This window comes from Emydura macquarii, unplaced genomic scaffold (assembly GCF_026122565.2).
Source record: "Emydura macquarii macquarii isolate MOO-44397 ecotype Brisbane River unplaced genomic scaffold, CSIRO-AGI_Emac_v2 contig_3044, whole genome shotgun sequence".
NCBI lineage: Eukaryota > Metazoa > Chordata > Testudines > Chelidae > Emydura > Emydura macquarii.
This window is the reverse complement of record NW_027133181.1, coordinates 3,659,672-3,687,602: the sequence shown is the minus strand read 5'-3', so window position 1 is coordinate 3,687,602 and position 27,931 is coordinate 3,659,672. Positions and strand designations below refer to the sequence as shown.

At 37.8% G+C, this 27,931-nt stretch overlaps 1 protein-coding gene across 1 annotated transcript in view; it reads right to left on the bottom strand.

The window, feature by feature from the left end:
• Positions 1 to 1,095: 1,095 nt before the first annotated feature.
• Positions 1,096 to 27,931, bottom strand: part of ABHD18 (abhydrolase domain containing 18) — a 41,571-nt gene continuing 14,735 nt past the window's right edge. The window contains exons 4-14 of the mRNA XM_067530201.1: positions 26,046 to 26,130; positions 24,673 to 24,773; positions 22,458 to 22,536; positions 22,284 to 22,368; positions 21,285 to 21,312; positions 19,751 to 19,889; positions 16,491 to 16,580; positions 9,998 to 10,099; positions 7,332 to 7,710; positions 5,869 to 6,031; positions 1,096 to 3,502 (exon numbers count right to left, since the gene is read on the bottom strand). Coding sequence (XP_067386302.1) covers positions 3,451 to 3,502; positions 5,869 to 6,031; positions 7,332 to 7,710; positions 9,998 to 10,099; positions 16,491 to 16,580; positions 19,751 to 19,889; positions 21,285 to 21,312; positions 22,284 to 22,368; positions 22,458 to 22,536; positions 24,673 to 24,773; positions 26,046 to 26,130 — 1,303 coding nt within the window. The 3' untranslated portion in view covers positions 1,096 to 3,450. The remainder of the gene's footprint in view (positions 3,503 to 5,868; positions 6,032 to 7,331; positions 7,711 to 9,997; positions 10,100 to 16,490; positions 16,581 to 19,750; positions 19,890 to 21,284; positions 21,313 to 22,283; positions 22,369 to 22,457; positions 22,537 to 24,672; positions 24,774 to 26,045; positions 26,131 to 27,931) is intronic.

Sequence of the window (27,931 nt, the reverse complement as noted above, 5' to 3'; positions counted from 1 at the left end):
AAACAAAGTAACTAAAGAAACATGAGACTTAAAACAAAAGGTTTATATGCATATTTTACCTGTGCCATAGCCCTTTCTCACAAGTAGGCTCCCCTTGCCACACAGCATGCTTTACCAGTCCCAAGGCGGGCGGAGACAATACTCCTGTAGCCCCTCTCAGTCATGTCTCCCACCCAGTTCACTGTCTTTTAACCATTTCACTAGACACTAGATCATGGTAAATCTGCTTTTATTTACCTCTCCAGGAGGACTGGAGATAGACTTTCAGTACGGGATTCCCTGTATTGTCCATTTTATCCCAAATGAATGGCCTGATTCATGTGGGGTACATGTGGAGAGCTTCAGCTGGAACTAACCCTTAGTGTTCCATAGAGCAAGCCACACCACAATACTCCGATATGCACACAATATTAATAAAAATACAGATCTCCCAAATTTGTCACAGGAGAGACAAAGGGTCTCTTATTGGATGGGCTGTCATTTTTCACCGACAAGTTTTTCATAGTTGCAATTTGCAGTTGTATGTTCTACATGATGCATCTTCTAACGCCCCCCCATGATAAGGCTTGCCCTTGGGAATGAATAAAAATACATTAAAAGAAACAAATCAGTAAATTTTCTAATTAAGGTGTAGTAATTATACAACATGCTGTTTCTCAGATATAGTAAAGCAAACAATCCTCACTGAAGGACTACATATACACCATGTATTTAGTTTTAAATTCACAGTTATCAGAACTCAAAAGTTTCTGCACAGTGTTTGCAACACACTGTACTCAGGTAGCTCAAATAAATAATTCTGATTAAATGATCTTGATATCAGTTGCTTTATATCAGTTTTAAATAAGCATGAGAATATTTAATCTCTAATTTTAGTATCCTAATTAGGCTAAAGTTGAAACATCAATCATAATCTTATCTTAGTTTCTGCTTCTGCCCAGTTTATTTCTGTATTAGGTGCTATCTCCAAAATACATATAAAAGCAATATCCATATCTCAGTATCTATTTATGTGAACCATTTATCTTCTGAAGCAGGGTAATTACTTTTTCTGTAAATTATAATACTACTAAGAGAAGAAACATAGAATGAGAGTAGGATGAAGTCTTAAGTTTATATTTTCCTTTGTAGGGTTTTACAGAAAAATATAAAACAAGGAAAATCATCAATGAGTTTTATGACAAAGTTGAAATAATCAGAGCTTAACAGCTCACCTGGTATTAAGCTTTAGAGCAAGAGCCTTGCCTCTAAGGTATGTCTACACAGCAAATGAAGGTGGGACTGTAGCATGGGTAAGCATATCCATGCTAACTTTCATCTAGCTAGCATAAGAAAACATGGTGGCACAGTTTTCAGCATGGACTAATAACCTAAGTAAATACTCAGGCTCCCCAGTGGGCATGTACTTGTACAGCTAGCCTGAGCTGAAGCCCATGCTACGGACTCTTCACTATTATTGTTACCCATGTTAGTTAGCTCAAAGCTACAATACTGCCTATGCTACAATCAAACCTTCGTTTGCAGTGTAGGTATATAGTGACTTTTATTCTCATTGAAGTGTTGTATTAGAAATACATATTGGGTTAATTCTCATATTAATCATTTGTTATTAGCACTTAACCGTGCAAATTGGAAAACTGATTTCTACTGAAAAGGCTAACCCCATTTTAGCAGCAACACCCATGTAATAATCTCCACATACCAAACAAATAACAGGTTACCTCAGTGAGTCCTCAGACATAAAGGACTGGCCTACAAACATCCTTATAATAAATCTTTATTTCTAACATAAGAAAAAAACAAACACTTCTCCTTGGGTACTCACTCTGCTATTCACTTGGCAACATTCTTCAGTTATGAATTAAGTATGGTTTTTGGCTCTTGTTAGGAGTCAATACCACCACTCCTTATCATAATACACTTTAAATTATGTTAAAACAAGTTTTCTTAACACAAGGTAAACCTTTTTTATTTATTTATTTTTAAAAGAGTAAAATCTTACTAATGCAGGGGTGGCCGACCAGTCAGAGACAAAGAGCCACATTTACCTTTTCAGTTTCCCCTCATCTCTTACCCTCCCCTGAAACTTGTGCTGATCCTCAATTTCCTGGGCAGCTTGTCAGTTTCACTTGTCATTTTCCCCTCCTCTCTTATCCTCCACAGAAAAGCTTGTCAATTTCAAGAGCAAAGAGAGGCAAAGAACAAATAGCAAAGAGCCACATGCAAAGAGCTGCGAGCCGCATTTTATGACCAAAGAGCTGCATGCGGCCTGCGAGCTGCGGGCTGGACACCCCTGTACTAGTGCAATCATCATATGCTTTGGGATACAAATTTTCCATTAGATCTGTAATTCCTAGCACTGAGCTCTCTGGAAATAGTTACTTTGTTGTCTAGAAACAAGTTCATTTAAGAAACCCTTCAAATTTTTATCTTTGCTCTCTTCAAGGCACTCAAGCCTTTCCCCTGCCACAGATTTTCCTCTTTATAGTTGCAAGAAGAACATGGCATAAACAGTTATGTACAGAAACAAATAAGTTCAGAATGTGGCCATCTGTCTGGATTTTAAAAGATAGCTACAATTGGCAAACAACTTTCTTTGTAAGGTATCCTAGTTGACAAAAGCAAAGAGGAAGTAGTGTATAAGGTAATTTGTATGTATTTTAGTCCCATACTTAATATCTTTAATTTAAAAATTAATCTTACATGTTTTTAGTTCTCAAGACTTGCATTTTCTAAAATTATAAATATTCAGTATTTTAATATCACAAATATTTTAGTCACTAGAAGAAGCTTATCACTTGGCTCACAACTTGATCAAACACTGCATCAAGGAAACAATGAAATTCCATTAAACATTTCAATTAAAAAAAAAGTACAATGGCAGAGTTCCAGTACAGGTGGGACAACAAAATAATGGCAATGAAACAGGAGAAGCTGGGCTAGCAGGGGGGGGAGGGGGAGAGCCCTTTTTAAAAACAAATCTTTAGCAACAGCACAGGAAAAAGTGGGCAAAACAGAATGGGCAGGAAAAAATAGCAATGCCTTTAATATAGAACCGTGTTGAAAACCTAATGGATAGATTTGAACAGTTTTATAGACATGTGTTCTCTTTACAGCTGATATGCAAACTATTCAGAACTGAACAGTGTCATAGATAAAGTGATAAAACAGTACACTGAACATGAAGTACATAGATCCCTCATACATCGACAAATATTGTCAAAATTATCATGGTTCAAATTAATGCAGATATATCTTAGATAGGCATTTGGTTGAACTGAAACTACTGTTATTGATGCTTTGCCAATATTGGTAACTGCTGGGTATGACATTCAGTGTGGGTGTCTATCCATTCAGTATTGGTGTAATTGGCTAGCTTTCCAAAGCATGCCAATATGACATTCTAGACATCAAAGCTCAAACAAGACCAGATTGAGCAAATTAACATCACTATACAGCATATTTCTGGAGAAAGCGATCAAATGCATCATAAATGGCTTGCCTGAAACAGAAAATATGGAGAGAAAGAATTACAAGCTATTAATATCATTTGGTAAGGAGTAGACGCAGGCTGTTTATTTTTTTTCTTTGTAAAAATAGGGCCTGAGGAGTGCTTGGTATACCAGAGGAATGCCAGCATTCTTAATTTCCCTGATCCACCACCATTGCGCCAGTCTAGCCCCAAGATTTAATCTGCACTAGTTGCCAAGTGTGCCAAGGACCCTCTATAACAACTGGGAATCAGCCAAGCATGGTGAGCCTCGCCAAGAGAACATGGCATAGTAGCTTCTAGGCCACCTAAGAACCCTATACACAGGAAAGATTCTCCAAGGGCTGAATTTAGGGCAACTATGCACAAGTACAAAGCAGCTGAAATTAAGTACAGGTTCAGAGCCTTCAACCTTTTTTTTTTTTTTTGGGGGGGGGGGGGGGAGAAGGTTAAAATGTACTTGTTAGGAAGATGAATGACTCAGGGAGGATTTGTAATTGCATAATGCGCATTTCGAGGATACTGGTTCAAATCCAGCAAAGGTCAGAGTGTCAGAATCCTCACCAGAGAGTCCATGTGAAATAAGCAAGTGGTCTCAAACCAACATGCACAGGGTTCCACATTAGTAAAACTATTAACATAAATGGCAATCTGATTAGTCAAGGGTTAAATACATAAATAGGTTTAATTCAGGAATTTAAGTCAGGCAAAAAGCCTGTTTTTCTCTGTTCTTCCTACCATCTCGATCAGAGCCTCGAAATAAATTGTCAACACATGATTTAGATTTACTCATGTGGCGTAGGGAGGCAAAAATAACATATTTTAAATAACAAGAGTTCCAAAAACTTACCAAGTGTGAGAAATTTCACTTGGTCAGTTAGAAATATAGGATATTGGTGTAAAATCCAAATTCCCCAAAGCAAAAGAGTTGGTAAATAAATATTAATGGAGCCCCACATTGCAATTGCTTGAAGTATGGGAACTGGAATGTCTCAAAGAGAAATCAGAGAAGTGGTCCACAAGTTTGAAACAAACAATTTGGGAGAGAGATTTAATTTATTGGACCAACTTCTGTTGGTGAAAGAGACAAGGTTTGAGCCCTTCTTCAGGTCTGTGTAAGCTTGAAAGCTTGTCTCTTTCACCAACAGAAATTGGTCCAATAAAAGATATTACCTCACCAACATTGTCTTTCTAATATCCTGGGACCAACATGGCTACAACCCTGCAAACAATCTGACTTAGTTAACACACTGAGTAAAGGAATAAAATTATGAATAAATCACACATTGTACAGAAGAAAGACAGAGAGAAAGGGGAAACATTTTTCATAAGAGGGCTGCTCTCGAATATCCCATCAACCCTACCAAGACTTAGAAAGATTTCATTGACAATGTAAGCACAACAAAAAGGAGAGGGAGGCAGCAACACTGAAGGCTCTAATACTGAGGGGAAATATCTTTAAATTTATATACAGAATGCTAGTCATTCTAAACAATTATATATGTACTGCAAGTATAGGGTCTAATGCTCTCCAGTGTCCCATTTCACAAATTATCCAGACTGATGGGAAAAGCTCTCCAAGATCATCCGATCTCATGTGATTAAACCTAAGACATTAAAGGAGAAGATTGTGTCCACATGCTATACTTTAAAAAGAAAAATGTCCTACATCTTCAGAACACTGTCCTTCAACATTAATTTGGTACTAGGAATTCCTTCCCTTTCCTCTCCCCGCCCCCCCCCCCCCCAATCCCTTCTCCAGCTCTCTTTAGCCTCAATCCAGCAAAACACTTATGCGAGCAAGTTAATGCTTAAAGTTAAGCACATGCTTTGTTGGATCAGGGCCTTTTGTACTCAAACCTCTGTCAAGAAATTCTGATCACACAAAGATATATCTTCTGTATTTTCTATTTACTGTGACATCTTTCAAAATCTGTGGTATTTTTACACAGCTACTGATCCTGAACTTTGGTATGTTGATCTTTTCCTTTTTGGTTGGACCCTCTCAAAAGGCCTCGCCAGTCCTCATTAATCCCTACATCTCCAGGGAATTGTCAGTGCATATCAGGAGTGCTCTCTTTCTGCCAGGTGAGCTAATATTTTAAATTTGGGCTTCACTTACTTTTCATTCTAACAAAGACAATACTTGCAAAAATAACTTTAGGGCAATTGTTGCCTTATGAACATACATTTATTTTGTCTGGGAAAGAAATTATAGCCTTCATTCAGTCCATTCATTTATTGACGAGTAATACAAGCTGTTTTTTGTTTTTTAAAAAGAATGACATGAAGATGTAGAAAACTAATTCCCTCAAAAATGTGGTATTAGGAAAAGATCACAACCATATTTTTGCTTCCGTTTATACATAATTTCTCACCTGAAGAGTCCTTGTTTGAAGAGGTAGGCACTGACATGACCTCCACCCAGATATCTGATTTCACATCCTGGCCAAATATCTTGAAGGCCGCGCACTCCAGTTCGTGGAACATATGCATCCTCCTTGGCTTGAACAACTATGATTAGACTTGGGTCAACTGGAACTACGCAGAAAAAAGAAAAAAAAAAAAAAAAAGAATTTTCCCAGTAAATGCTTGGGTTTTTTTGGGGGGAGGGTTAAACTGTTTTCTAATCCCAAAGCAGTATTTCTCAATTACTTATGAGGCTACCGTAATGTGGCTAATAGGAAAAGCCCACATGAATCTTCTGAGTGGGTGGCGGTTGTCTCTTGTTTTCATTGGCAAGTCTCCTTAGTGATCAAGTAACACTTTGAGCTCTCTGTCTGCGTGGAAAAAAGACTAGAAACTTTTTAAATGGAAACTTAGGTCTCCAGCAGTCCTTGGACATCGTATACTAAGCTCAATGGAGCAGATATTCCATAGTGTAATTGCAAAATAAAAGATATATTACATAACTAGATTTTGATCCTTGGCGCTAGATCTCTGCTGGGAGACTCAGTGAACTACATTTTATTTTTTTAACTCTCAAACCTCTTTTTGGGAGTATTGCAAATCAGGAATTCATTATCCAAATAACAGATTCTGTAAAACAGCTTAATATCAGCAGACCTACCCTACCAATATGAACTCAAGATCACCTTTTTTTTTGGGCTGGAAGGGGGGGGGGGGGAGAAGAGTGGTGTCCTTCTTTGAGAGGAGAGCAAAAATCAATTTTATAATGTAATTAAACAGCAATTTTAATAATGGATATCTTTCATAGTCTGATGACAAGCTGTTTTTAAACAGTGATTTGCTAAAAATATTTGAAAATGGGCTCCTACAAAAATCCAAATATCCCCTGAAATATGTAATAAATCACATACCGGCGTGTGTATGCTTGCATAGAACTGAGGGACAAGGAAATATGTTTCCCCCCTTAAAAAAAGGGCCTCGGCAATAACCAAAGCAAACTAGTTTATGTTAAATGCACTTGCTGGATGTAATCACACTTTGCGTAATATACTAACATACTACTAGAGAGAAAAAAAAACACACACACACCACAAATTGAAACAGGACTCAGAGACTTGGTGGAGCTCCTGAAGTGTCCCTTTATGTACCTCTCTAGATTGAGATAGCTAAGAAAGTTGTTTTGAACCAACAGGGCATTTGTCAAAAAGGAGGTTCTTCTGAAACTAGATGATCCATGTCAGATATAAATCTGATATACATATTTTAAAAAGACACCTGATTTATATTTCCATTCTGTAAAGACACCTATGACATACTTTCCAATTCAATATACAAAGTTTCTGAGGTAACAGTATGCGTACAATTATTGCATAGATAATAAAAGGTTATGACAGACAATTATCCCAATCCCTACATTAAAATAAATAAGTACCTGAGAAATTAGCTACATGGGTACATTCATCCATAACACCTTTCATGAACCTCAGTGATTCTCTCTGTAAAGTGTCCCTTTTCCTTTCTTCACTTATCAGGTGCTCCTGCTGGCTGGTGAAGTTCTTATTGCTACTGCTGCTGGTTGAAAATATTTGATTTATACACTGCATTTTAGGAGCATCTTGCAGTAACAGTCTTTTTGATGAGGCACTTAGAGTACTTGTACTAGTGCTAAGGCAGTGAACGGCTTCTTTAGACAGAATTTTGCTTGTTGAATCCAGATTCAACATTCTGGAAGTTAGAGCTAGGTTGTTCAGACTGTCCACACTGTTGGGGGAATTTTTAACAAAGTCTTGTCCCATCTTGAAAGAGTCTGTCTAAACAGAAATACAGGCCTTTTATTAAGGGTTTTTCATATTTTTCGGTCAATTTATTAAAAAAAAGTGAGTGAATTTAGTGGTCATGATAGACAACGCGAGAGTTCTGGTATGAGCCAGCCACAGTACTAGGTGCACAGACAATATCCAAACTTTGGCATACAGTTTGGCCAATTTGATCTAAATCCTGACCCACATTAGCACTTCATATACTAATTCTTGTCTGTCCATGTAGCACTAAGTACTCAATTATGGTGGTGGTTCTTATGATGCAGATGTCTGTCCATTAGGAAATACAACTAAAACACAGAGTACCACATGTTGGATGCAAATTACTTTTGTTTATTACTGAACTGATCTAGAATCAAACAAGTAATCTAAAAAGGAGTACTTAAGGATCCTATGAACATTCAGTCCCATTAGAAGTGGTGTAAACTGTCTTTTAAAGAGCAAAGCAAGCATATATTGGGAAACATTTAATATGAGGAAACTACCTGAAAATTAATTGAATTGCTATGTAACTTCTCTTATTTTTTCCAATTTTGTTTCTTCTTTTTACCTTTCCCTCATATTTTTGAGCATATTACAATGTTGCGGATGTTACTAGAGCAGAGCTATATATCTGGACATCTGATTTATAATTCTGTATTATGCTTCCACTTTTAAGTTATTTCAGTTATAAATACACTACTTCAGTTTCTGGACGAAGAGCTCAAGTGGTTAGCTTTTCAGAAATGCACATCTACAAAATAGCATTGAATTTGCTAATGAGAAGAGATTGAAAAATTAATACTAATAGCTATTTATTCACAGACTAAAAGAAAGTCAGGTATCAGTAGACATTTTATTGATCATAACTGCTGAGGTTGGGGAGAGAGCAGAGATCCAAAACTACTTTGGAAAAAGGCTATAGTCAGAGCCTGAAAAATCCATTTGCCTGTGGATACTAGGAAGATATCCTCAAATATGAGTTCAGTGTATATTGATAGTTCATCAGCACACAGCCAGCTGCTAGTTCCTCTGCTCTTGTCAATACCTTAAAACTGCTGGGGTGTTTGCCAGAAAAACAAACAGATGTCAAAGCAAGGCACCAAAGTAGCAGTGCCTCAGTTCTGAGGCAGGTGTCAAAGCACTAAGAAAAACAAACGCTTAAGCACTGAGGCAAAGGTCTAAAACGAAGTGTATTCACTATACCAGTTATGGTTAGAAGACAAGCAAAGGATATCCAACAATATCTTTTTGGGATCCAGTGAAGAGCTGAAATGATTGCCAATCAAGAGTCTCCTATGCATTGTTGATAATGGGTCAAAAAAAGAAAAAATATTCAGAGGCAGCATTTATATTCTGTATAGGGTGATGAGAACTGTAAGAGTTCTTGGCTTATATTTTTACCCCATTGTCATTGTTATTAGGGTAGAAAACCTGCAGAACTAAGAGTTCTACCAATACCGCTCTAAGAACCAGAAGTGAGAAACTTGCACAGATGAAATTTTTGGAGAAACAGGGTATGTTACTAAACAATGAAAAGAATCCAGGACAACACTACAAAATTGCAACTGCAGCACATTAAGAATTAGTCTATAATAGTGTTCATGTAGGAAGAATTTTACCCCACTACATCTTCACAAGATTTTTGTTCTGAGGGTAAACAACAACTATTTCATAATAAATCATTTACTCACATCAGGTCATGTCTTTTTAATTGCTGAAGTATGTGTACATATTTCAACAAAAAAATAAGCAAGGTAACAGATTCAACAGTAAATCACTTCATTTGGCATTTGGTTAGTTTTCTGCATTTGGGAATTTGGTTTTCAATGCTCTGATTCCCCATCCCTATAAAAAACAACATTTCAAAGAACATTCTGAAAGTTCTTAATTTTTTTAATCTTCTGGCACTAATACAAGACCATCAAGAACTTTTATTTTTTGCTAGAGAGGTGGACATGGAGATATGGTAAATTAAAAGATATTGTGCTTTATGTACCTTTATTTTGAGAATTACATAAACTGGTGTCTGTCCTAGCTGGTCATAAACAGTAATCTGAAGAGAGTTCAACACTTATAAAAATGCATTATATGACAATAAGAGGTATTAATCTTTGCTTATTTAAAGGTGATTTCTACATCAAACATTTGTCAAACTAATAAAAAAAATTAAGGAACCAATATGTTAACATGTATTTAATGAATGTCTGCTGAAAGTATCTAGACATGACATTTGATGGGATTTTGTATATAAACTGTATTTTACCAAAAGCTAATATGGAAAGTGAACGTTACTTACTCCACAATATTCAAGCATTTGAACAATTTCTTCTTCATAAACAGTTTGAGCACAGTACTGTTTCTCTAGCTCTCTCCAGTTCACTGCTTTGCTCAACACACCCTGAAATTAGAGTGTAAATAAGAATTACCAGAACAAACGGAAAAAATCAAGAGAACATATTCTGAAGTGATCACTGAAGTCCAGAGCAGTAGAACTAAGGAAAGATGCAGAAAATAGCTAAATCCTGTATATGTTAAAGTTAAAAGTCCCAAACTTTATTCTGGTCAGTGTCGACTTAGAAGCAATAACCAATTCCATAGGCTATATCACACGAGTATCCATAATCACATTTGTCTGGAAGCTTAACTGCATTTTTCATTTAAAAAAGTACTCTCAGACCTCTCTACAATAAGCAGATGTGTAAAAAAGCAATTAAAGTCCTTGCCATAAAGTGCTTAAAATCAAAAGACAGGCATGAGTGCAATACAGAACACTGAGTGGTATATGGCTACTACACCAGGAAGAAACTTACTTACCTAACAGTAACTGTGGTTCTTTGAGATGTGTTATATATATATGGTGTACACACGTCCCATGAATTCAAATTCAGATTATTTTGGCCAGCAGAATCTGTTGGGACTGTGCCTGTGCCCTCAATAATCCTTATATCTCCCACTTAAGGGTGTAAACGGCAAAGTGTCCCTAACCATCTCTCAATTCCTTCAGAATCCAGGTGTTACAGGATTCCATAATAGTGAGGGAGGGAAGGCTGTGTAACTCTCAAAAGGTGAATCTCAATTGACTCTCTCATAGCACAACTTAATGCACAAGGAAATAAAATGAGAAAGCCTCTGCATTGATAGTAGTTCATGAAGAGAGGGAGAGAGGTCAGACTAATAACCTAGGTGATACCCTAAATGGCTTAGACCTATCAAGTTGGAAGAAGAGCACCCTAAGCATGTCTAAGGTTTGAAGTTTAGCTTCCCCTTTGCTGGAACATGGCTTCGGAAAAAAGACAGGCAGATGTATTACTTTGATAAGATGGAAGTCAGAAACTACATTCGGCAAGAACATTGGGTGAGACCTCTTGCTTGTTCATATAAAACATAGCTGTGGTGTTGTTCATGATCTGAATTCATAAACCCTTCAGAACTTGGAGGAATACTGTGCACACTCGATAAATGGCCCTTAGCAAGAAGGGTATATCTGGACAGTGGCTGGGAGGTGCAATTCCCCAGCTCAGGTTGACATGCACGCACTAGCTCTGCTTGAGCTAACACCTAAAAGTAGCAATGCAACCGGAATAGCACATGTGGTTGCTCGGGCTAGCCACCTGAGTACATATCCATGGGGTTGGCTTGGATTGTACTTGGATAGTTATTTTTAGGCACTAGCTCAAATAGAGCATAGTGCATATGTCTATCCAAGCTGAGAATCACATATCCTAGTTGCTGCATAGATGTACCCACAAGCCTAATGTTTGAAGACTGGCTAAGTGGGCTCCCCACCCAATAAACATCTATCAAAGTTTCTGATTACAATGGTAGAGAGAAGGGCACTCTCTTTTAGAAAGGTCTTCCACCAAATCAATGACAACAGGGACTTCTGGGAGGACCTGAACCCTCACACCTAGGTGAAATCTGTTGGGCTGATATAAAAGATTTCAGCCATTCTTGCATAAACCAAACATGAAATCCGGCATGCTGAGTTATGTGTAAGCAGGACGCCATCTGCAATAGAAGTCTGAAACAAATTCTCATAGATATCAGAGAACGAACTTGTAGGTGGCTGACATGATCTACTATGGCTTGCAATCTTTCTTGGCAGACAAGCCATTGCTGTAGTGGAGTATAGAACTATCCCTATAAATTCTATCCTTCAAGTAGGAACTAACACTGATTTATCTTCATTTACCTTGAGTCCTAGGGAGGTGAAAAGTTGTAGAGTCTGCTGCAGAGCTGACTGAAAAAACAAATTTTAGTTCTGTGAAAAGCTGAGTCTTCAGAAAATTGAATGAAAAGCCAAAAACTCAAAACAGGAATCCTGCAATATTGTGTTTCAGAAGCAATTAAATGTGGTGTTTTCAAAACCAAGTGTGCTTGCTGGGATCCCCAGCTGGCAGGCTGTCACAGACAGGGACCCTGGAAGCCCTGATAGCTGCTAACTGAAATGGACATGATTGTCAGGTTCATGGCTACACATCACTAAATAGCAGCCATTAATCTGACCAGACTCTTGTTAAAGTCACAACAAAAGTCTAGTAAGTTTCACTAAAGCTATTCAGTGATGGGCAGATGAATCTGACAAAAATTGTCAGGTTCCACAGTTTAAGGTCCTTGACAGCCATCTTGGTGGAATGAAGGGAGGTCAGGAAGCTTTGGAAGCACTGGCCCTGCTTGGAGTCCATCAGAAGTTCATTAAAATTGAAACTTTTGCAGGAATGATTCAATTGACAAGTCAGCAAATTTCAAAGAAAAATGTTCAAGCAGAATTTTCCTGACCACCTCGTCTGCTGTATGAAGTTGGTCACCTTTTGTAGAGCATTCACATGAATGAGCCAATCTTCTAAATATGTGTAAACCTGGACTCTTGGTCTTCTCAAGTAAACTGCCACTATTTCTACGCATTTTATAAATACTCTTGGTGTTACTAACAGATCTAATAGCAGGATTCTGCACTGCTAGTGGGAAAAGCCCATCTGGAACTTTCAATATTTCCTGTGGGCAGGATGGACTGCTTTATGAAAATAAATGTCTAATTTGAGAGCTGAATACCAGTCCTGTGAATCTAAAGTTGGAATTGCTGAAACCAGTGTTACCAACCTGAACTTGAGCTTGCCCATAAAGGTGTTCAGCTGCCTTAGAAGTCCAGAATACAGCACCAGCCTGCCCTTTTTCTTGGGTCTTATAAAGTAATGGTAATAAACCCCCTTTGCTTATATATTCTTGGGGCACATTTTCTACTACTCCAAGATTCAGAAGTGACTGCATTTCTTAATGTAGCATACTCATGAGAGGGATCCTTGAGAAAGGGCTGGGGAAGGTGGGTGGAGAGGCTTTGGGATTGGATGCAGTATCTCATCTCTAAAGTTTTTAGGATCCAGAAGTCCATGGTGATGGTGTTCCAGACCCCAGAAAAATAAAATTAACATTTCCCAAAGGGGGGCCCGGGGAAGTGGGGGGCAGAGGGGAGGCGGAGGAAGAGGGGATATCCAGTATAGGTTGTACTTTACTCCTGACCAAGGAGTCAAATTTGCTGCCTTGAAGATAGAGCCTGCTAAGAAAAATGTAGTAAGTAGTAGAGGCAGAAGATTCTCTCCTCTGGAACTTCTGGCATTTTGGGAGAAATTCAGGCTGTCTATACTGTGCATAATAGAACTGACTGACAGGACTGAGGCCTAAATTGCTTTCTTTTTGATGCAGGAGTATAAACTCCTAGAGATGTCAGCATTGCAAAAGCAAAAGTCTTTTGAGAATGAAAAAAGACTCAGTCTTTGCACCGTTCAAATGGTACATCCTCTACTGTTACATACACCCCCTTTAAGGATTCCAGACAACTAATACCATGAGGATCTTCTCATGGCAATCAAAGTGGCCATGGAACTGGATGTCATGTGCGCTGCATTGACAGCCACTTGAAGAGGTGTGTGCTACAAGTTGTTATTCCACAACCACAGATTTCCAGGCCTCACTGTTCTTCTGTGGAATTTTGTCAGCAAATTTGAAGATGGATTTCCAATTCAAGTAATTATATTTTGCCAATAAGGCCTGATAAATGGCCATCCTCATTTGCTGATTAATTCTTACAACAAAAAAAGTAAAGGTTCTTGTATTCTTCATCTCAGGGTGTAGATTTCTGTTGACCAGAATGTCTGGTTTTCTGACTAATCAACAACCCCCATACAGCATGCTGCAAGCACTTGGTAGCAGCAATTTGCTCTCTGATGTCAAAGCTGGAGAAGCTGGGGGTCTGCCAAAGTAACCTGTTTGGCTCCAATGTTCCTTCATTTATAGGCACTGCAAGATTTCTAGGCATGAAGGTATGTAAGATGTCCAGGAACTTGTGCAACGTCTCCTAATAACTTCCACTGGAATCTCCAGTGGATCTGCCATCCAGCACAGCAAGCACTAGAAAGTTTTGAAATCATGGGGTGTGAGGTACATATTGGTAATACTACAGCTTCGTCAGGAGATAACGAGAAGAGGGGTTCTGGGATGGAGTGATTATCCACCTGCAAGTTTTCATCAGAATCCTGATCATCCTGTTCAATCAGCACGGAGCTGACTAATGCTCCCTTGTGCCTTGTAGTGGAAGATCTAGTTCTACGCAGGGTTGCAGAAGCTAGTCTTTTGGCCAGTTGTAATCCCCATGATGCCTAATTAGGTCAGGGGTGCTGACAGATATCTGAAGCAGGGGTCCATGAAGCGGTATCCTACTGAGAGCTTCTATGCCCGGGATAATAAAAGTTAGCCTTAGACACTCTCCCTTAGGTTTATGGATCAGAATACTTAGACATCAGGGAATTTATTGGTGACTCCTTCCTGCCATTATCTTAGCCAGTGGAGAATGAGTGAAGGTGAAGCAGTCTCAGCTGGAGTGCTAGAAGCACATTCACACTGCACCCTAATGAGTACTGTTGACATGCTCAGTACTGAAGTAGGGGTGGCAGTCAGTACTGAAGAAAATATAAGAGCAGCAAGTCTGGTACGAAAGAAACCACAAGGTCCACTGACCATAAAGGATTCAGTACCAAGTAAGCTACCATTGCAGGCAAGCAAATGGAAGATGTTGGTTTCAAAGATCTCTGTATCATGGTGCGATGCAGCCAAGGTATTGGTACCAGGTGATCTCTAATTAACTGAAGAAGCCAGTACTGGAACATGGTGACCGATGCCCATGTGGATACCAGAGGGATTCCTTTTCGGGACTTAACTACCCTTCCCACAGGCAATCAGAGTGATTTCTAATTTAGAGGTAGGACTCAGTGAAAGAGACCTAGATCTCTTCTCCTGAAAACACTTGGTGCTCTTTTCTCCCCATAACCTTTGAAGTTTTACCAGCTGAGGAGGAGGATTAGTTAGAAGTGCCAGTTTTATATATGCAAGCACAGGAGCCAGTAGGTGCACTTTTTGAGGGGAACTGCTCAGTATTTTCAGGCCCAGCCACTCCACCATCTGTAGAGGGGTGCCCTAACCTCTCCAGAAGAAGCAGGTGAGACTGCCTTGCCCTTTGAGAACAATTAACAAATGGTACATCTGTCTGGTATGTAGCTCTCACCTAGACACAATAAGCATTGTGTACGTCATTCATAAAGGGACATTACTGCCCAGCAGGAAGCCTGGATATTTGTGTTCAGTCAAAGACTGGACCCAGTACTGGGAAGTATCAAGGGACAAAGAATTTCCTCTTCTTAAAAGAAACAGTAGCAAATAGCTAAATCTAATCCTAATGACTAACTGCTAAGTACTATCTATTTAAAAATCAATGGATAGACCACATAATGAGAGAGAAGCTTGGACACTGCAAGTTCCGATTCATAATCATGGACAGTAAGAAGGAAATGAGGAACAGTTCAGGCCAGATCACTCTTTATAGCCTCAGATGGGAGGTATAAGGAGATTCAGGGTGCTGGCCTGGCCCCAAAGGACACTGATAGACAAAAGAATCCAAACTTGAGTGCAAGGCGTGAATGTGCATCAGTGGAATATATATATATGGACAAGCATTTCAGGACCACTGTTCTATGTATGGTTTTCAGGAGGAGAGGGTACTTGGCACATATTAATTAGAACGAGAGTCTAGGGATAATGGGCAGCGTACAGGAAAGTATAAATCAAAAGTTCATTAAAGAGATAAAAGGAATAGTAAAGAGATTTTTAGGCAGAGTTTAAGGAGTTGGAAAGATTATAAGATTAGAAAGTAAGGTTTATGGAGTGCTGTGAAAGTGAGGAACGTTTAAATGTAATGTGGAAGAAGGGAAGTTGTTGTGATTCAAGAAGGGTTGGGGAAGACATTTTCAGAATGGTGGTCACAGTTTGAGAACCTCTATTTTAAGACACCAAAGACGACAATTTCCGTTACCAGTCAGAAACCTAGAGTAACTAAGAAGAGGAATAATTAAAAGACCACAACTTTTTCCCAGTGAAATTTCAGGGTTCTCAGCACACTTGCTGTTTTTGACAAGTCATTCTACATATTATTAGGATAAACATTGGACATAAAAATATAAATTTTAAATATACTATAGAATTAGAAATATTTTTTGTAAATGTACTTATTTTAAAAATTCTAAACATGAATGAAAGGCAGCCTCTATAACTAGGTTCCACCTGAAGGCTTACATTATAAAGGGAGATTTTTGAAGGCTCAAAGGACAGCTGGGCATTCACCTCCCATTGGTGCCTTTGAAAAAAATCTCTCCCTTCCTATTAATTTGTCCAGTTCAAACATTTGAGATTTCACATCTATTCATATTTTAGAATATTCACAAAACTAAACATAATTTAGTTACCGTAGTAAAGACTCCAGAAGCTGTGGACCAGGAAAGACAAGGAACCAATGGCAATGGTTTAGGCCAGTTTGTCACTGCTAATGAAGCCATCTGTTAAATACAAAAAAAAAAAAAAATCTAGGTATCAGATGATTTTAATAAGACTTTTCAACAAAATTTCTCTTTAGTCATTTTTAAAATTCTCATTAAGGTATTTCTTCACAAAGTAACTGCTTGTCTCATGTAGTATGAATGCCAAGCATCTTTGCAGTTATATATTTCTCCGCAAAATCTAGAAAGATTGATAAAGTCTATTCTCTCTAATAGTCTTCATGATATACGCTAGATTTGAAATCTGTACCACAGCCAAAGTAACAATATTTCTGCTTTAGGTACAAAAGTTCTCTTTTAATACAACACTCATCCTGATGCAAAATGAATCAGGGTTCTTCCAAATCATAAGAACTTCACTTATTATCTCAACATACCCCTCTCCTCAAGGCTTCCCAACAACCTTATAAGCACATTTCAAAACATTTGAAGGTGACTCACAAATAGGACTATCAAAAATTCTGCAGCTTTGGAAATACATTTATGGAATTTGCATATTCCAAACAGCAAGGGCAAGAAGAGAACTGAGCATATACATGGACTTGTATTTTCATGTCCCTTCGAGTACAGATAATTCCCTCTCACCTCAGAATTATTAGACAGCATGCTGGGGTATGTTCCATTCATCATTAAACACTGGAGCATAAATATGGCATACAGGAGGCTCAAACAAATGCCCCCCTAACCCCAGTTGCATGGTTTTGTAAAGCTATAGTTTAATATTCTTCGAAGTGAGCAATAACGAGCATACTGGAAAACCCTGAGTATAGCAGAAAAAACTATTTATCTGTCCCACACATTTTTAATACGAAGACTATGAAGTGCATCTTCTAATAAAAGAAGCAGCATGGTAAAGTGGTCAAGGCCACAGTCTGGGAGTCAGGTGACATGGATTCTGTGCCTGTCCTTGGTTTCCCCCACCTTTAAAATGGAGATAATGATGCTTACCTTCCTTTTTAAAGCTCTTTCTAAGGATGAAGAACGCTACATAAATAACATATGCCACTGTGATGGTGCCTGGGTGCCCTCAACTGAACAAGGGCTCCATTGTGCTAGGTGCTATACAGACAGAATAAAAATATGGTCCCTATCCCAAAACGTTTATAATCTAAGAGAGACAAGATGGGTGAGGCAATATCTTTTATTGGACCAACTTCCGTTGGGGAGAGAGAGACAAGCTTTTGAACTTACACAGATCTCTTCTTCAGGTCTGGGAAACTTAGGCCTAGACTACATTACATAAGTTAGGTCGACATAAGCTGTCTTGCATCCACCTAGCTATGGAAGTGTCTTCACATAAATTTGCCTCTCTATACCAATTTATTAACACCACCTCCCTGAGTGACAAAGTCATGGTCAATGTAATTAGGTTGATACAATGTCAGTATAGATACTCTTTTGCTTACAAAGACAGTTACTGGTCTCCAGATGCCATCCCACAATGTCCCACACTGACAATACAATCAATACAAGTGCTCCTAGTAAGGACGTACATTGCTAACACAAGAAGCCAAATGTGTATACACACAAATAATTTAATAACTGCAGTGGCTGTATGCCAACATAAGTTAGGTCACCATAATTTTGTAGCATAGACATGGCTTTAGTCAGAGCGTCACAGCTAAACACAAGATGGAACAGATTGTTTAGCATAAGTAATTAACGCATATTTCAAGGGACCATTAACATCCCTGCAGTCTTGGAGAGGAAGGGATACGGGAGAGGGGAAGCAACTGGGGAGTTGTTAGTGGGTTACAGATTGTTGTAATAAGCCATAAATCCAGTACCTGTATTCAGTCTGTGATTTTTAGCATCTAGCAGAGTTATGAATTTAAGATCCCAGGCTCATCTTTTGAAAGGATTGTACAGGTTTCTTTTGAGGGTAAGGACTGATAGGTCAGAAAGAGTGATTGCTGTGTGAAAAGTTCAGCCTCAGGTGATAGGAAAATGATAAATGACAAACATCCTATGTGAGCTCATTCAAGAGTGTAGTGACTGGTTTCACCCTCATAGTTGCTTTTGGGGCATTTAATGCACTGACCACTACAATCTAAGAATGATTCATGGGAAAGGGGAGACCTTTTAGACAAAAGTTGCTGCAACTACTACTGAATGCAGAGCAAAGCTAAGTCTCCAATACAATTATGAAGTTTAGATTTATAAAACTAGGGTTTAAAGTCATGGCAAATTTTGCTTTCAGTAGTCTTGTCTTTGCTATTGCTAAGTTTGCTTTCTTGTCTCTTAATGGTGAACAGGATAAGGAAGGAGAGGACATGGAGTTGGAAGAATCAAAATCTCAGAAAAAAGAAAGAAGAAATTTCTAACTCAGTGGTTCTCAAACTATGGTTTATGGATCCCCCCAATCATCTGTGAAGCCACTGAAGGTAATATTTTCAGTATCAAGTTATGGGGACTGCACTGTGCTTACAAAAGTCTTGAAGACTCAATTTGAATGCTTAGATCTAAATACAAGACTCATTTTTTCCTCTAAGTTTTTTCCCATCCTCTCCCCTGACCAGACTAGAACAGAATGGGAAGAGACAGCAATAAATAAAACCAAAGGTCTCATCTATACCATGGGCAACGGGTGCCTTAAACATTACAAATACCTATAGAAAAAGCATGAGCGCACGCATACACACAAAGAGTGTGGGGGGGCAGAGGGAGGGAGGGACCACTGATTTATCTGATCAACACAGTTTCTTTTAAAATGGTGAAGTCAGTGAATTTTCCCCAAAAGAGCTGTTACAAAGTTACTATTCAAATTAAAGTTATTAGGAGTTGGTCTGTTAAACACCAAATTAGCTAACTGTGTGAAGCCCTACAGTCTATCAAAATTTAAATAGCTAAATTAACAGATTAAGTGGCATGACAAAAGTTATTGAGAATTACACTGCTAGATTAATCTGCAATAACCCGAATATTCACCCAAAAGGGAGTTTTATGGCACATATACAGTGAGAATACAGCTGCATATTCTCAATAAATGTATGTTATGCCTTAATATCTAATTATATTGCTAGTTATTCTAAGCCTGTTCATTTAAAAATAATTAGCATATGAACACCATAAGCTATTAGGTTCCCCTAGTTATTAGGGTATACATATAATGCCAAGAAATCAAACAATAAAGTTAAAACAAATTTTTAACAGTAAACATAAAGGCTTACATGTCCTCCCATGGATATTCCAGTCATCCCTAGAGGTCCATAGCCTTCTCTCTCCAGCCAGTGCAAAAGAGCTGCTGATTCTAAAACAAGAGCTCCTCCCATCACAAACAGGTCTGAGACATTTTTTAAACTTGATCTTCTTTCCTCCCCAGGAAAGAAAAAGAAAAATAGGTTTTTTTTCCCCCCCAATATCAGATATGCACAGTCTTCATTCATCAGTCTACATTTACTCTTAAAAAGAGGAGCCTGGTCATACTCCCAATGAAGCCAATGGCTGAATTTCTATTGAATTCACTAGGAGAAGGAGCAAGTCCATAGTCTTCAGTAGCTTTCTACATTCAGGGCCCACAGGGTATGTTTTTGTTTCTTTTTCTTATAATTTTTTGTGATCCAGACCTAAATGAGGACTAGGAAGCAAGCACCTGCTAAACACCATATTTTCAAATAACTGAGGTACTGCAAAAGCATTGGAAATTCATGAGCAATAACCTTCTGTACTTTGAAGTAACAATGGTCCTTTTTCTTCTAAATCGAATACAACTAAGTGATACAGTGCTAGTTACACAAGATCTCCTTGGCAGAGACAACCCTTTTACTTATTTACCTGTTTTATATCACTGAAAAATTGCACACAACATGTGAAGAGCAATCAGTAAGTCAGCTTTGGGAACAATCATCAGTGCCACTGTAAGACTGAAATTATAAAGTGGGAAGTTTGTCACTGCACTGAGAAATCCATGGACTGTCTCCTACAAAGCATTAAATACATTTCAAGAAAATGAAAATGAAAAAGAAAAACTGAAAGCTATTCAATCTGAATTCTCACAGTGACCATAAGTCTAATGGTTGTTTGCACATTGGGGCCCACTGATGCAAGCAGAATTAAACCAGTCTTTTTAAACCAATCATCTCCACTTCATCCTTTTATAACTACTAGACTGCAAGGAACATTTAGCAAACTAACACCTTGACTTTGCCTCAGATACAAGGTCTGTTGCCCTATTTATATTCTTGCAAGATTTTTTGTTTTGTTTTTATTTTTTAAATTAATGCCTAAGGCTAGGCTTCTAAATCCATATTTAGACAACTGAATAAGTGACTTGATTTTCAAAGATGCTGGGTACCTGCAGCTCTGACTAGCTTGAGCTTCAAACACTTAAATACTGGCCAACAATTATTTCTTCAAAGATACCCAATATTGCACAGAAAAATAAGCTATTGTAGAATTTGCATATGTGCAACTTATGAACTGGTAAAAAATGCACTGTTTCTTGTTTGCACCCCGGCTGATGTGCTTTTAAAAAAAAGTCCATCTACTTTGTGTGGAAGGTGTTAATCTAGCATTTAAGAATCAAAATCCACATAAAGCAGTCAAGCAAAGTGTCTACAACTTCACATAAACAAGATATAGCTGAGCCACTATTTATGACAAGTTATCAAGGTTTCTATGTTTTAAGCCTCTTAAGTGGCTTCTTAAAAAAATCCAGTGTCTTGAGGACAGAAAATAGCTGTGTGATGTAATCTTAATACTTACATTTGGTCTTTAGGTTTTCTGCAGCCATGTAAAAAGACTCAAGTTAAAGAAAGTAAACAAATGTAAATATATTAATTTATAAGCATCACATGGTAACTTTTCATTTTAACTATTACATTTTAAAATGGAGACCAACATTTTAAAAAATGCACTTATATCAGCAATACAGTGATTAATTCAATTCCATAAATTAAGTTATTACCCAATTACATAATTTTATTTAGTACCAATAAAACAAAGTGTAGATTGTGATGAAGTCATTCATAATATAGGACAGTGCTCTACTGAAGTAGACAGAAGAGAAAAAAAATGAATGCAATAGTCCCATTCTTCTGAGTGAAGCCAGGTGGAGGAATTTGGAGGCAGTTACTCAACAATGGATAAGACGATGGAATCAGGCTGGTAGACAATCTGAAAAAAAAATTGTCTAAAATGGAAGTGATAAGGCAAGTGAAAACTATCGAAGAGATTTGTGATACCAACAGTTTGTATTCAGCAAGTGAAGGCATGAGAAGCAAACACTTTTTGCAAAAAAAGCCCCACAAAACAAAATATATCACCACCACTAGATAATCTGTGAGGGATATACATATATATGGCCTTCAACTAGCCATAGTTAGAAGAAGTTTGTCAAGTTATTTGATGATTGGGTTAGAGAGAGATCAGTATTAAACTTGTACCCCAGTAACCAAAGATAGAGGTTTGGATTTTTTTTTTTTTTTTTTTTTTTTTTTTTTTTTTTTGAGTCCTAAAAAGCAACACCTGGCGAAATAGCCAGTGTAACACATGATCTGCATTATATTATATGGTTATGCACTTACAGACATCACTTTGGTAGATGTAATAAAATTACAGTAAGGAATCAAGTCTCCATGACCAACAGTCATATTCCTATTTGCTAAACTGTATCAGTTTAATAAAATAATGTTATTCTATCTTCCTTCCTTTGGTTATCACTTTGAGACATGTTAAAGCATTTTGCTTTAAACAAAAGGATATAGTAAGGATTTTCTAACAACAGGGAAGCCATGCAGGCCTCTTTGATCATTGGACGGGCCATTAATGTGCGTCTTCTCCAGTAGTACTAAAGAGGAAATGTTTAAACAAGAATATAGTTAAAAGATTACCGTGAAACTTAAGTATTAATGAGAAATTGAAGTGTTATATACTTACATGATCTCCAGTGCCTGCTAGATGAATGCACACAGGTCTGTATTTGCTGTTCCATCTCTTGGGTATTATGAACTGAAACCTATCAAAAGCACACTATTTAATATAGCAAGGTATGAACACCGATGAAAATTAAACCTCCAACAGGCCTCTATACTACATCATGAAAAAACAGTTTTATTACACACTCAAGATAACTTCCATTAGTCTAGCAATAGAATTTTTTCATGAATGAAATTAAGAACACATCCAAAAGTTGTTTTCACTTTCAGAAACTCACAACTGCCAAAAAGAAAGAGTTAGGAGCAGAAAGATCACGCTCTAAATGAGATTACTCCTTCATTATTGTATTTTAAACTTTACTGAATAGAAAAGTGGAGCCCAAGATGAGCCCAGTGTGGCTAGATCTCTTAAGGAGAAAAGTGTGTGCTGTTTAAGTAGGAGGAAATGAAATTGAATATTAAAAGGTGCAATAAAGTTGTTTTTAAAAAATACAGCTAACAACCATTTCAAAATATCAAACAGTTTTCTACAATCCCCTCCTCCCAAAGCTTTCCTCAAGCCAGCTGTAACGTACACAGGTAAATCACTTCTGTTGCGCTATTGGGATTTCACCACAAGGGGGTGTACTGTTGCAATAAAAATTGCTTTATGGAAAAATTCACACACAACCAGCTAAACTAACCAAATTTGAAAAGCACAAAGTCCACTACAGTGCTGCCTTTCACACATTAAGACTACTTAAAACTCAAAATAACATCAAATTAAATCCATTAATAAAAGTTATGAGCTTGAAAGAAAAGCAACTTATATTTATCTTAACTAGTATACTTCAGGATTTTTAATAGCTCCTGTAACTTATCTAACCATTGCGACATGTATGTGGAAACTATCAATATAATGCATTTTCATCTACGGTACCATTCAGGCCAGGAATTTTAAGTAGTGACTGCCTTTAAACCCAAAAAAAAGGGAGAAAAAGAAGATGCTATGGATGCCCATTGAGCATTTTTTGAATAACGTCTTCAGAGAAAGTAAACTGTAAATAACAAACGTACTGGTTGATCAAAGCTGTCCAAGTCATAACACCAAGGCCTTATAGATTAAGGTAAATTTTAATACCGAAAGCAAAGCTTGGAAAACTTAAGACTTCTGCTAGTACAATGTCTAGCTCTGCTAGCTAGAAGGCAATACAAAATAATGCTCTCCACCCTACCTTCTAAGTAGGGCTCAGTAGACACCTTAGTGAGAACATTAGTATACCACCACCACACAACTGCTTGAGTGTATATGCATAATAGGACTTCCTCAAGGGTACTAAAACTTTATTGGTTTCTCAAACAGAAAATATGGGCCAAATTCAATGAGCTACATTAAATTTAACAAATTATGTGTTCATACATACATGGTCATATTCTGATTATAAATGGAATAAATTAATAAATATGGAGTGTTTCCTAGGAAAATAATTCACTTTTTCCTTCAGCTACAGAAATGAGAAACTATTTTCTTGGGTTAACTGCTGGTCTTTACAAAAATTCATATTTGCAAGGGAACTGTATTCCTCCATCTTGGATATGCAATGTGAGTTGTATACTCACAAACAAAACAAAAAAAGTATTTTTAAAAAGGAAAGAACTCGGTCTCAAAACATTACTTGACGTTGTGGCAGATTGACAAAGGCCAGTAAATCCAAATCAAGGTTGTCACTACTTTTGCTTATCTACGAGTCATTTTCCCCCATTCACAAAGGAGGTAGTTAAGAACAGATCATAGTCATATTAGAAGCCTCTGGCTTTCCCATGTCACAACTAGTTATAGAAATTCCATTAACTAGAACTTTACTAAGTGAACATGTCAAATTTTTCTAATGGGATTACATTTCGACTTTTAGAATTAAAATCACTCCTTTCACATCATAGCACAAGTCACATTTTGCAAACGCTACCTCCAATTTAGAATAATCTCATCTAGAAAATAAACTGTTCATCCAAGAATGGAACCATCACATGAACTACCTGTGTTTTCATTCTAACTTGAAAAATATTTAGACGTTTTAATAAAAAGACCACAGTCTGAACCATTTCTAAACAAAATTGAGTAGTCTAATAATAGCTGTAAGAAAGAATGTACTGTAAGTAATTTTTATAATATAGATTTATTTGGATTTCTCTAAATCGTCAGTTTCAAAACCAAATTGTTACTTCCTTTCCCTTACCTTGCTATGATGGATTCAATTGGCAAGATATTGGGAATGTAGTGAATCAAGGGGGAAACAAAGTGTCCATCAAGTATTTTACAGTCTGACTGCTCCTCAGCCTATGGAGAGAACCGAAAGTTAAATGTATGAATGATCTGCATACTTTATACAAAAAAGCTAACATAGATAATAAGACAGAAAATATCATATTGCCTCTTTATAAATATCATATTGCCTCTTTATAAATCCATGATATGCCCACATCTTGAATACTGTGTGCAGAGCTGGTTGCCCCATCTCAAAAAAGATATATGGGAATTGGAAAAGGTACAGAAAAGAGCAACAAAAATTATTAGGAATATGGAACAGCTTCCATATGAGGAGAGATTAAGAAGACTGGGACTTTTCATCTTGGAAAAGAGACAACGAGGGGTGGGATAGAGGTCTTTAAAATCATGACTGGCACAGAGAAAGTAAATAAGGAAGTGCTATTTACTCCTTCTCATAACTCAAGAACTAGGTGATCACCAAATTAATTTAATAGGCAGCAGGTTTAAAATTAACAAAAGGAAGTATTTCTTCACACAACACACAGTCAACCTGTGGAACTCCTTGTCAGAGGATGTTGTGAAGGCCAAAATTATAACAAAATTCAAAAAAGAATTAGATAAGTTCATGCAGGTTAGGTCCATCAGTAGCTACATAGCCAGGATAGGCAGGGATGCAAAACCGTGCTCTGAAGTGTTCCTAGCCTCTTCCAAAAGCTGGAAATGGATGACAGAGGATGGATCACTTGATGATTACCTGTTCTGTTCATTCCCTCTGAAGCACCTGGTATTGGCCATGGTTGGAAGACAAGATACTGAGCTAGATGGACCATTGGTCTGACCCAGTATGGCCATTCTTGTGTTCTTATGTACATAGCTAGTAACATGTAAAGTAGGCTTTCTTCCTTTTCCCAGTGGAATCCTAGCAGCTCCAACCACCTCTCCACCTTCCCCTATTTACTTACTCCTTTCTTGAATATTTTAGTGGTCTTCTTGCCAAAGGACAGTTGAGTGCATCCCTCTGAAATCTTTCAATGCCACTACTCAGTCAGACAGAGGAGCTAGCAAGATTAGCCAACTGCATACTTCCCTCAGATGCTTATCATGTTCTGTCACTCTGTTAGCCCAAGATCATGCCATGAATTCTGATCCCAAGCAGCAACACAGGCGGTGCTGACATTAGGTTGAGTCAGAATATCATTATAACCTACAATTCACATTGCACCAAACATAACTTCTTTTCTCTCCAGAACAGAGAGCTTACTAAAGACTTCATTTCACTTCACCCATACATAGTATGTGAGAATGTAATTTTAGTTAGTTACATTTTTTGCTTTTGAATACCTTGTCAATGAATACTGGATAATCTCTTGAAACCAGCTTCTGGCATTTCTCCCTGTTTCCAATAATCTTTCTGAATTCAAATATTCTGTTAAAAAGCAAAATACAGAAGCAAGTCAAGCTTTTTTTTCTTATTGAATATTTCTTTTACATCAAAATCAGAAGTCATGCTTTAATCTGAATTACTATATCTTTCCTATATGAAAGAGGCTACACTAAGGGAGAGACAAAGACCAGGAAGTTATTTAATTTGAAATCAACTTCTCATTTCAGAGTAAGCCAGCCTAGTGAGAGCTGTATGGGTTTTGCTTTTGCAGAAAAGGAATGGATAGAATTATTTTACTACAGTGTTTGGTTTTGCCAAGTTTTTAAAACATTATTTTACTCCATTTTTTTTATGAAGACAACTTTCAAATTCATTCTGGATCATATTAAGGCATAAGCAGTAAAGGCCTATGCCTAGGATCCTAGCTCCTGGAGTCATGGGGATTACACCAGATCCTCACCATTCATTTAAAAAAAAAATTAAGTTTTGTCCTGTTGTAAAGAAATACTTGAAAGTGTGGCCTGAGTAACTGATCCAGGGACACCTGCCTGAATCTGCAGATCACTTGAAATAATAGATCTAAGAGGGGTTAACTAACAGATGCATCTCAATAAGGTGTTAACTGCAAGACCTACCACCCTAGGGGACCCTGTCCAACACTGCCTCAGAAGAAGAATGAAATGGGCACGGTCCACCCACCCCAGCAAATTAGCCCAGGAGCCAGGGTGTAACATTAGGTATGTCTGCAGAGCAACTAGACACACACAGCTGAACCATGCTAGTTGACTCAGCTCGTGGAACTCGGGCTATGGGGCTGTTTCATTGCTGTGTAGACTTCCAGGCTCAGACTGGAGCCTGGGCTCTCGAACTCTGCATAGTGGGAGGTTCCCAGAGCTTGGGCTCCAGCCTGAGCCCAGAAGTATACACAGCAATGAAACACCCCACAGCCCAAGCCTGAGTCAGCTGGCATGGGCCAGCTGTGTGTTTTTCTTTGCTGTATAGACATGACCACTGAGACCCCACTTCTGCCTCTCCAGGAGTGAGGGAGAGGGAACCCCCAAGAAACTGCCAAGAAAGCTAAGGGAGTGAGAACATAGGGGCCTATGCTGCTACCCTCATCTTGCTTGGCGGGGAGACAGGCCAGCTTATTGCTGCTACTTGATAGGGGGGCAGGGCCACACCACAAGGCAAAGGTGTAGGGAAAGAGCATTAATTCAATCCCAAATAAGGTAAAAAATGTCACTTATATGATCCACTTATAGGGAAGCCAACTACAGAACTCTGTTACAGTGACATCTCCAGCATGAAAAAAAAGCTTAGTAAAGTCAGTTAACATTAGCTAAGCCTACTACATAGGGACTAGGTCTTGCACTGGCAGGGGCAAAGTGAGCTAACATTTTTTCCAGCAATAGTTTATGACCATTGCTAGGACATAATACAAGAATGAGAGCTGGCAATGAATTAACTGGAGTGCAAAGCAACAGTCTCTAAAAGAGAATACTGGTGGGTCATTAGTTCTCAAACTCTTTCTATTTTCTGTAGTTTTTCCTATACCTTTACTCAAGATGAAAATTCCTGTAGATGTCACAGTCAGAACTAAATTCATAATTACAGGTACATTTGCACCTGTGATATATCAAGTGACACTTACTCCTCTAGTGTTAGATGTGTTATTACACACATAGAATACACTGACTTTTCCCCTCCAGTATATCCTGCAATATTCCTCTCAATTCTAACCAATTTCTACTCCACAACATAGCATTTTTAATCTAGTTGTCATGTTTGAGGTTTTTTTAAATCTCTATTATACAGAAATCTGAATAACAACAAAAATTACAGT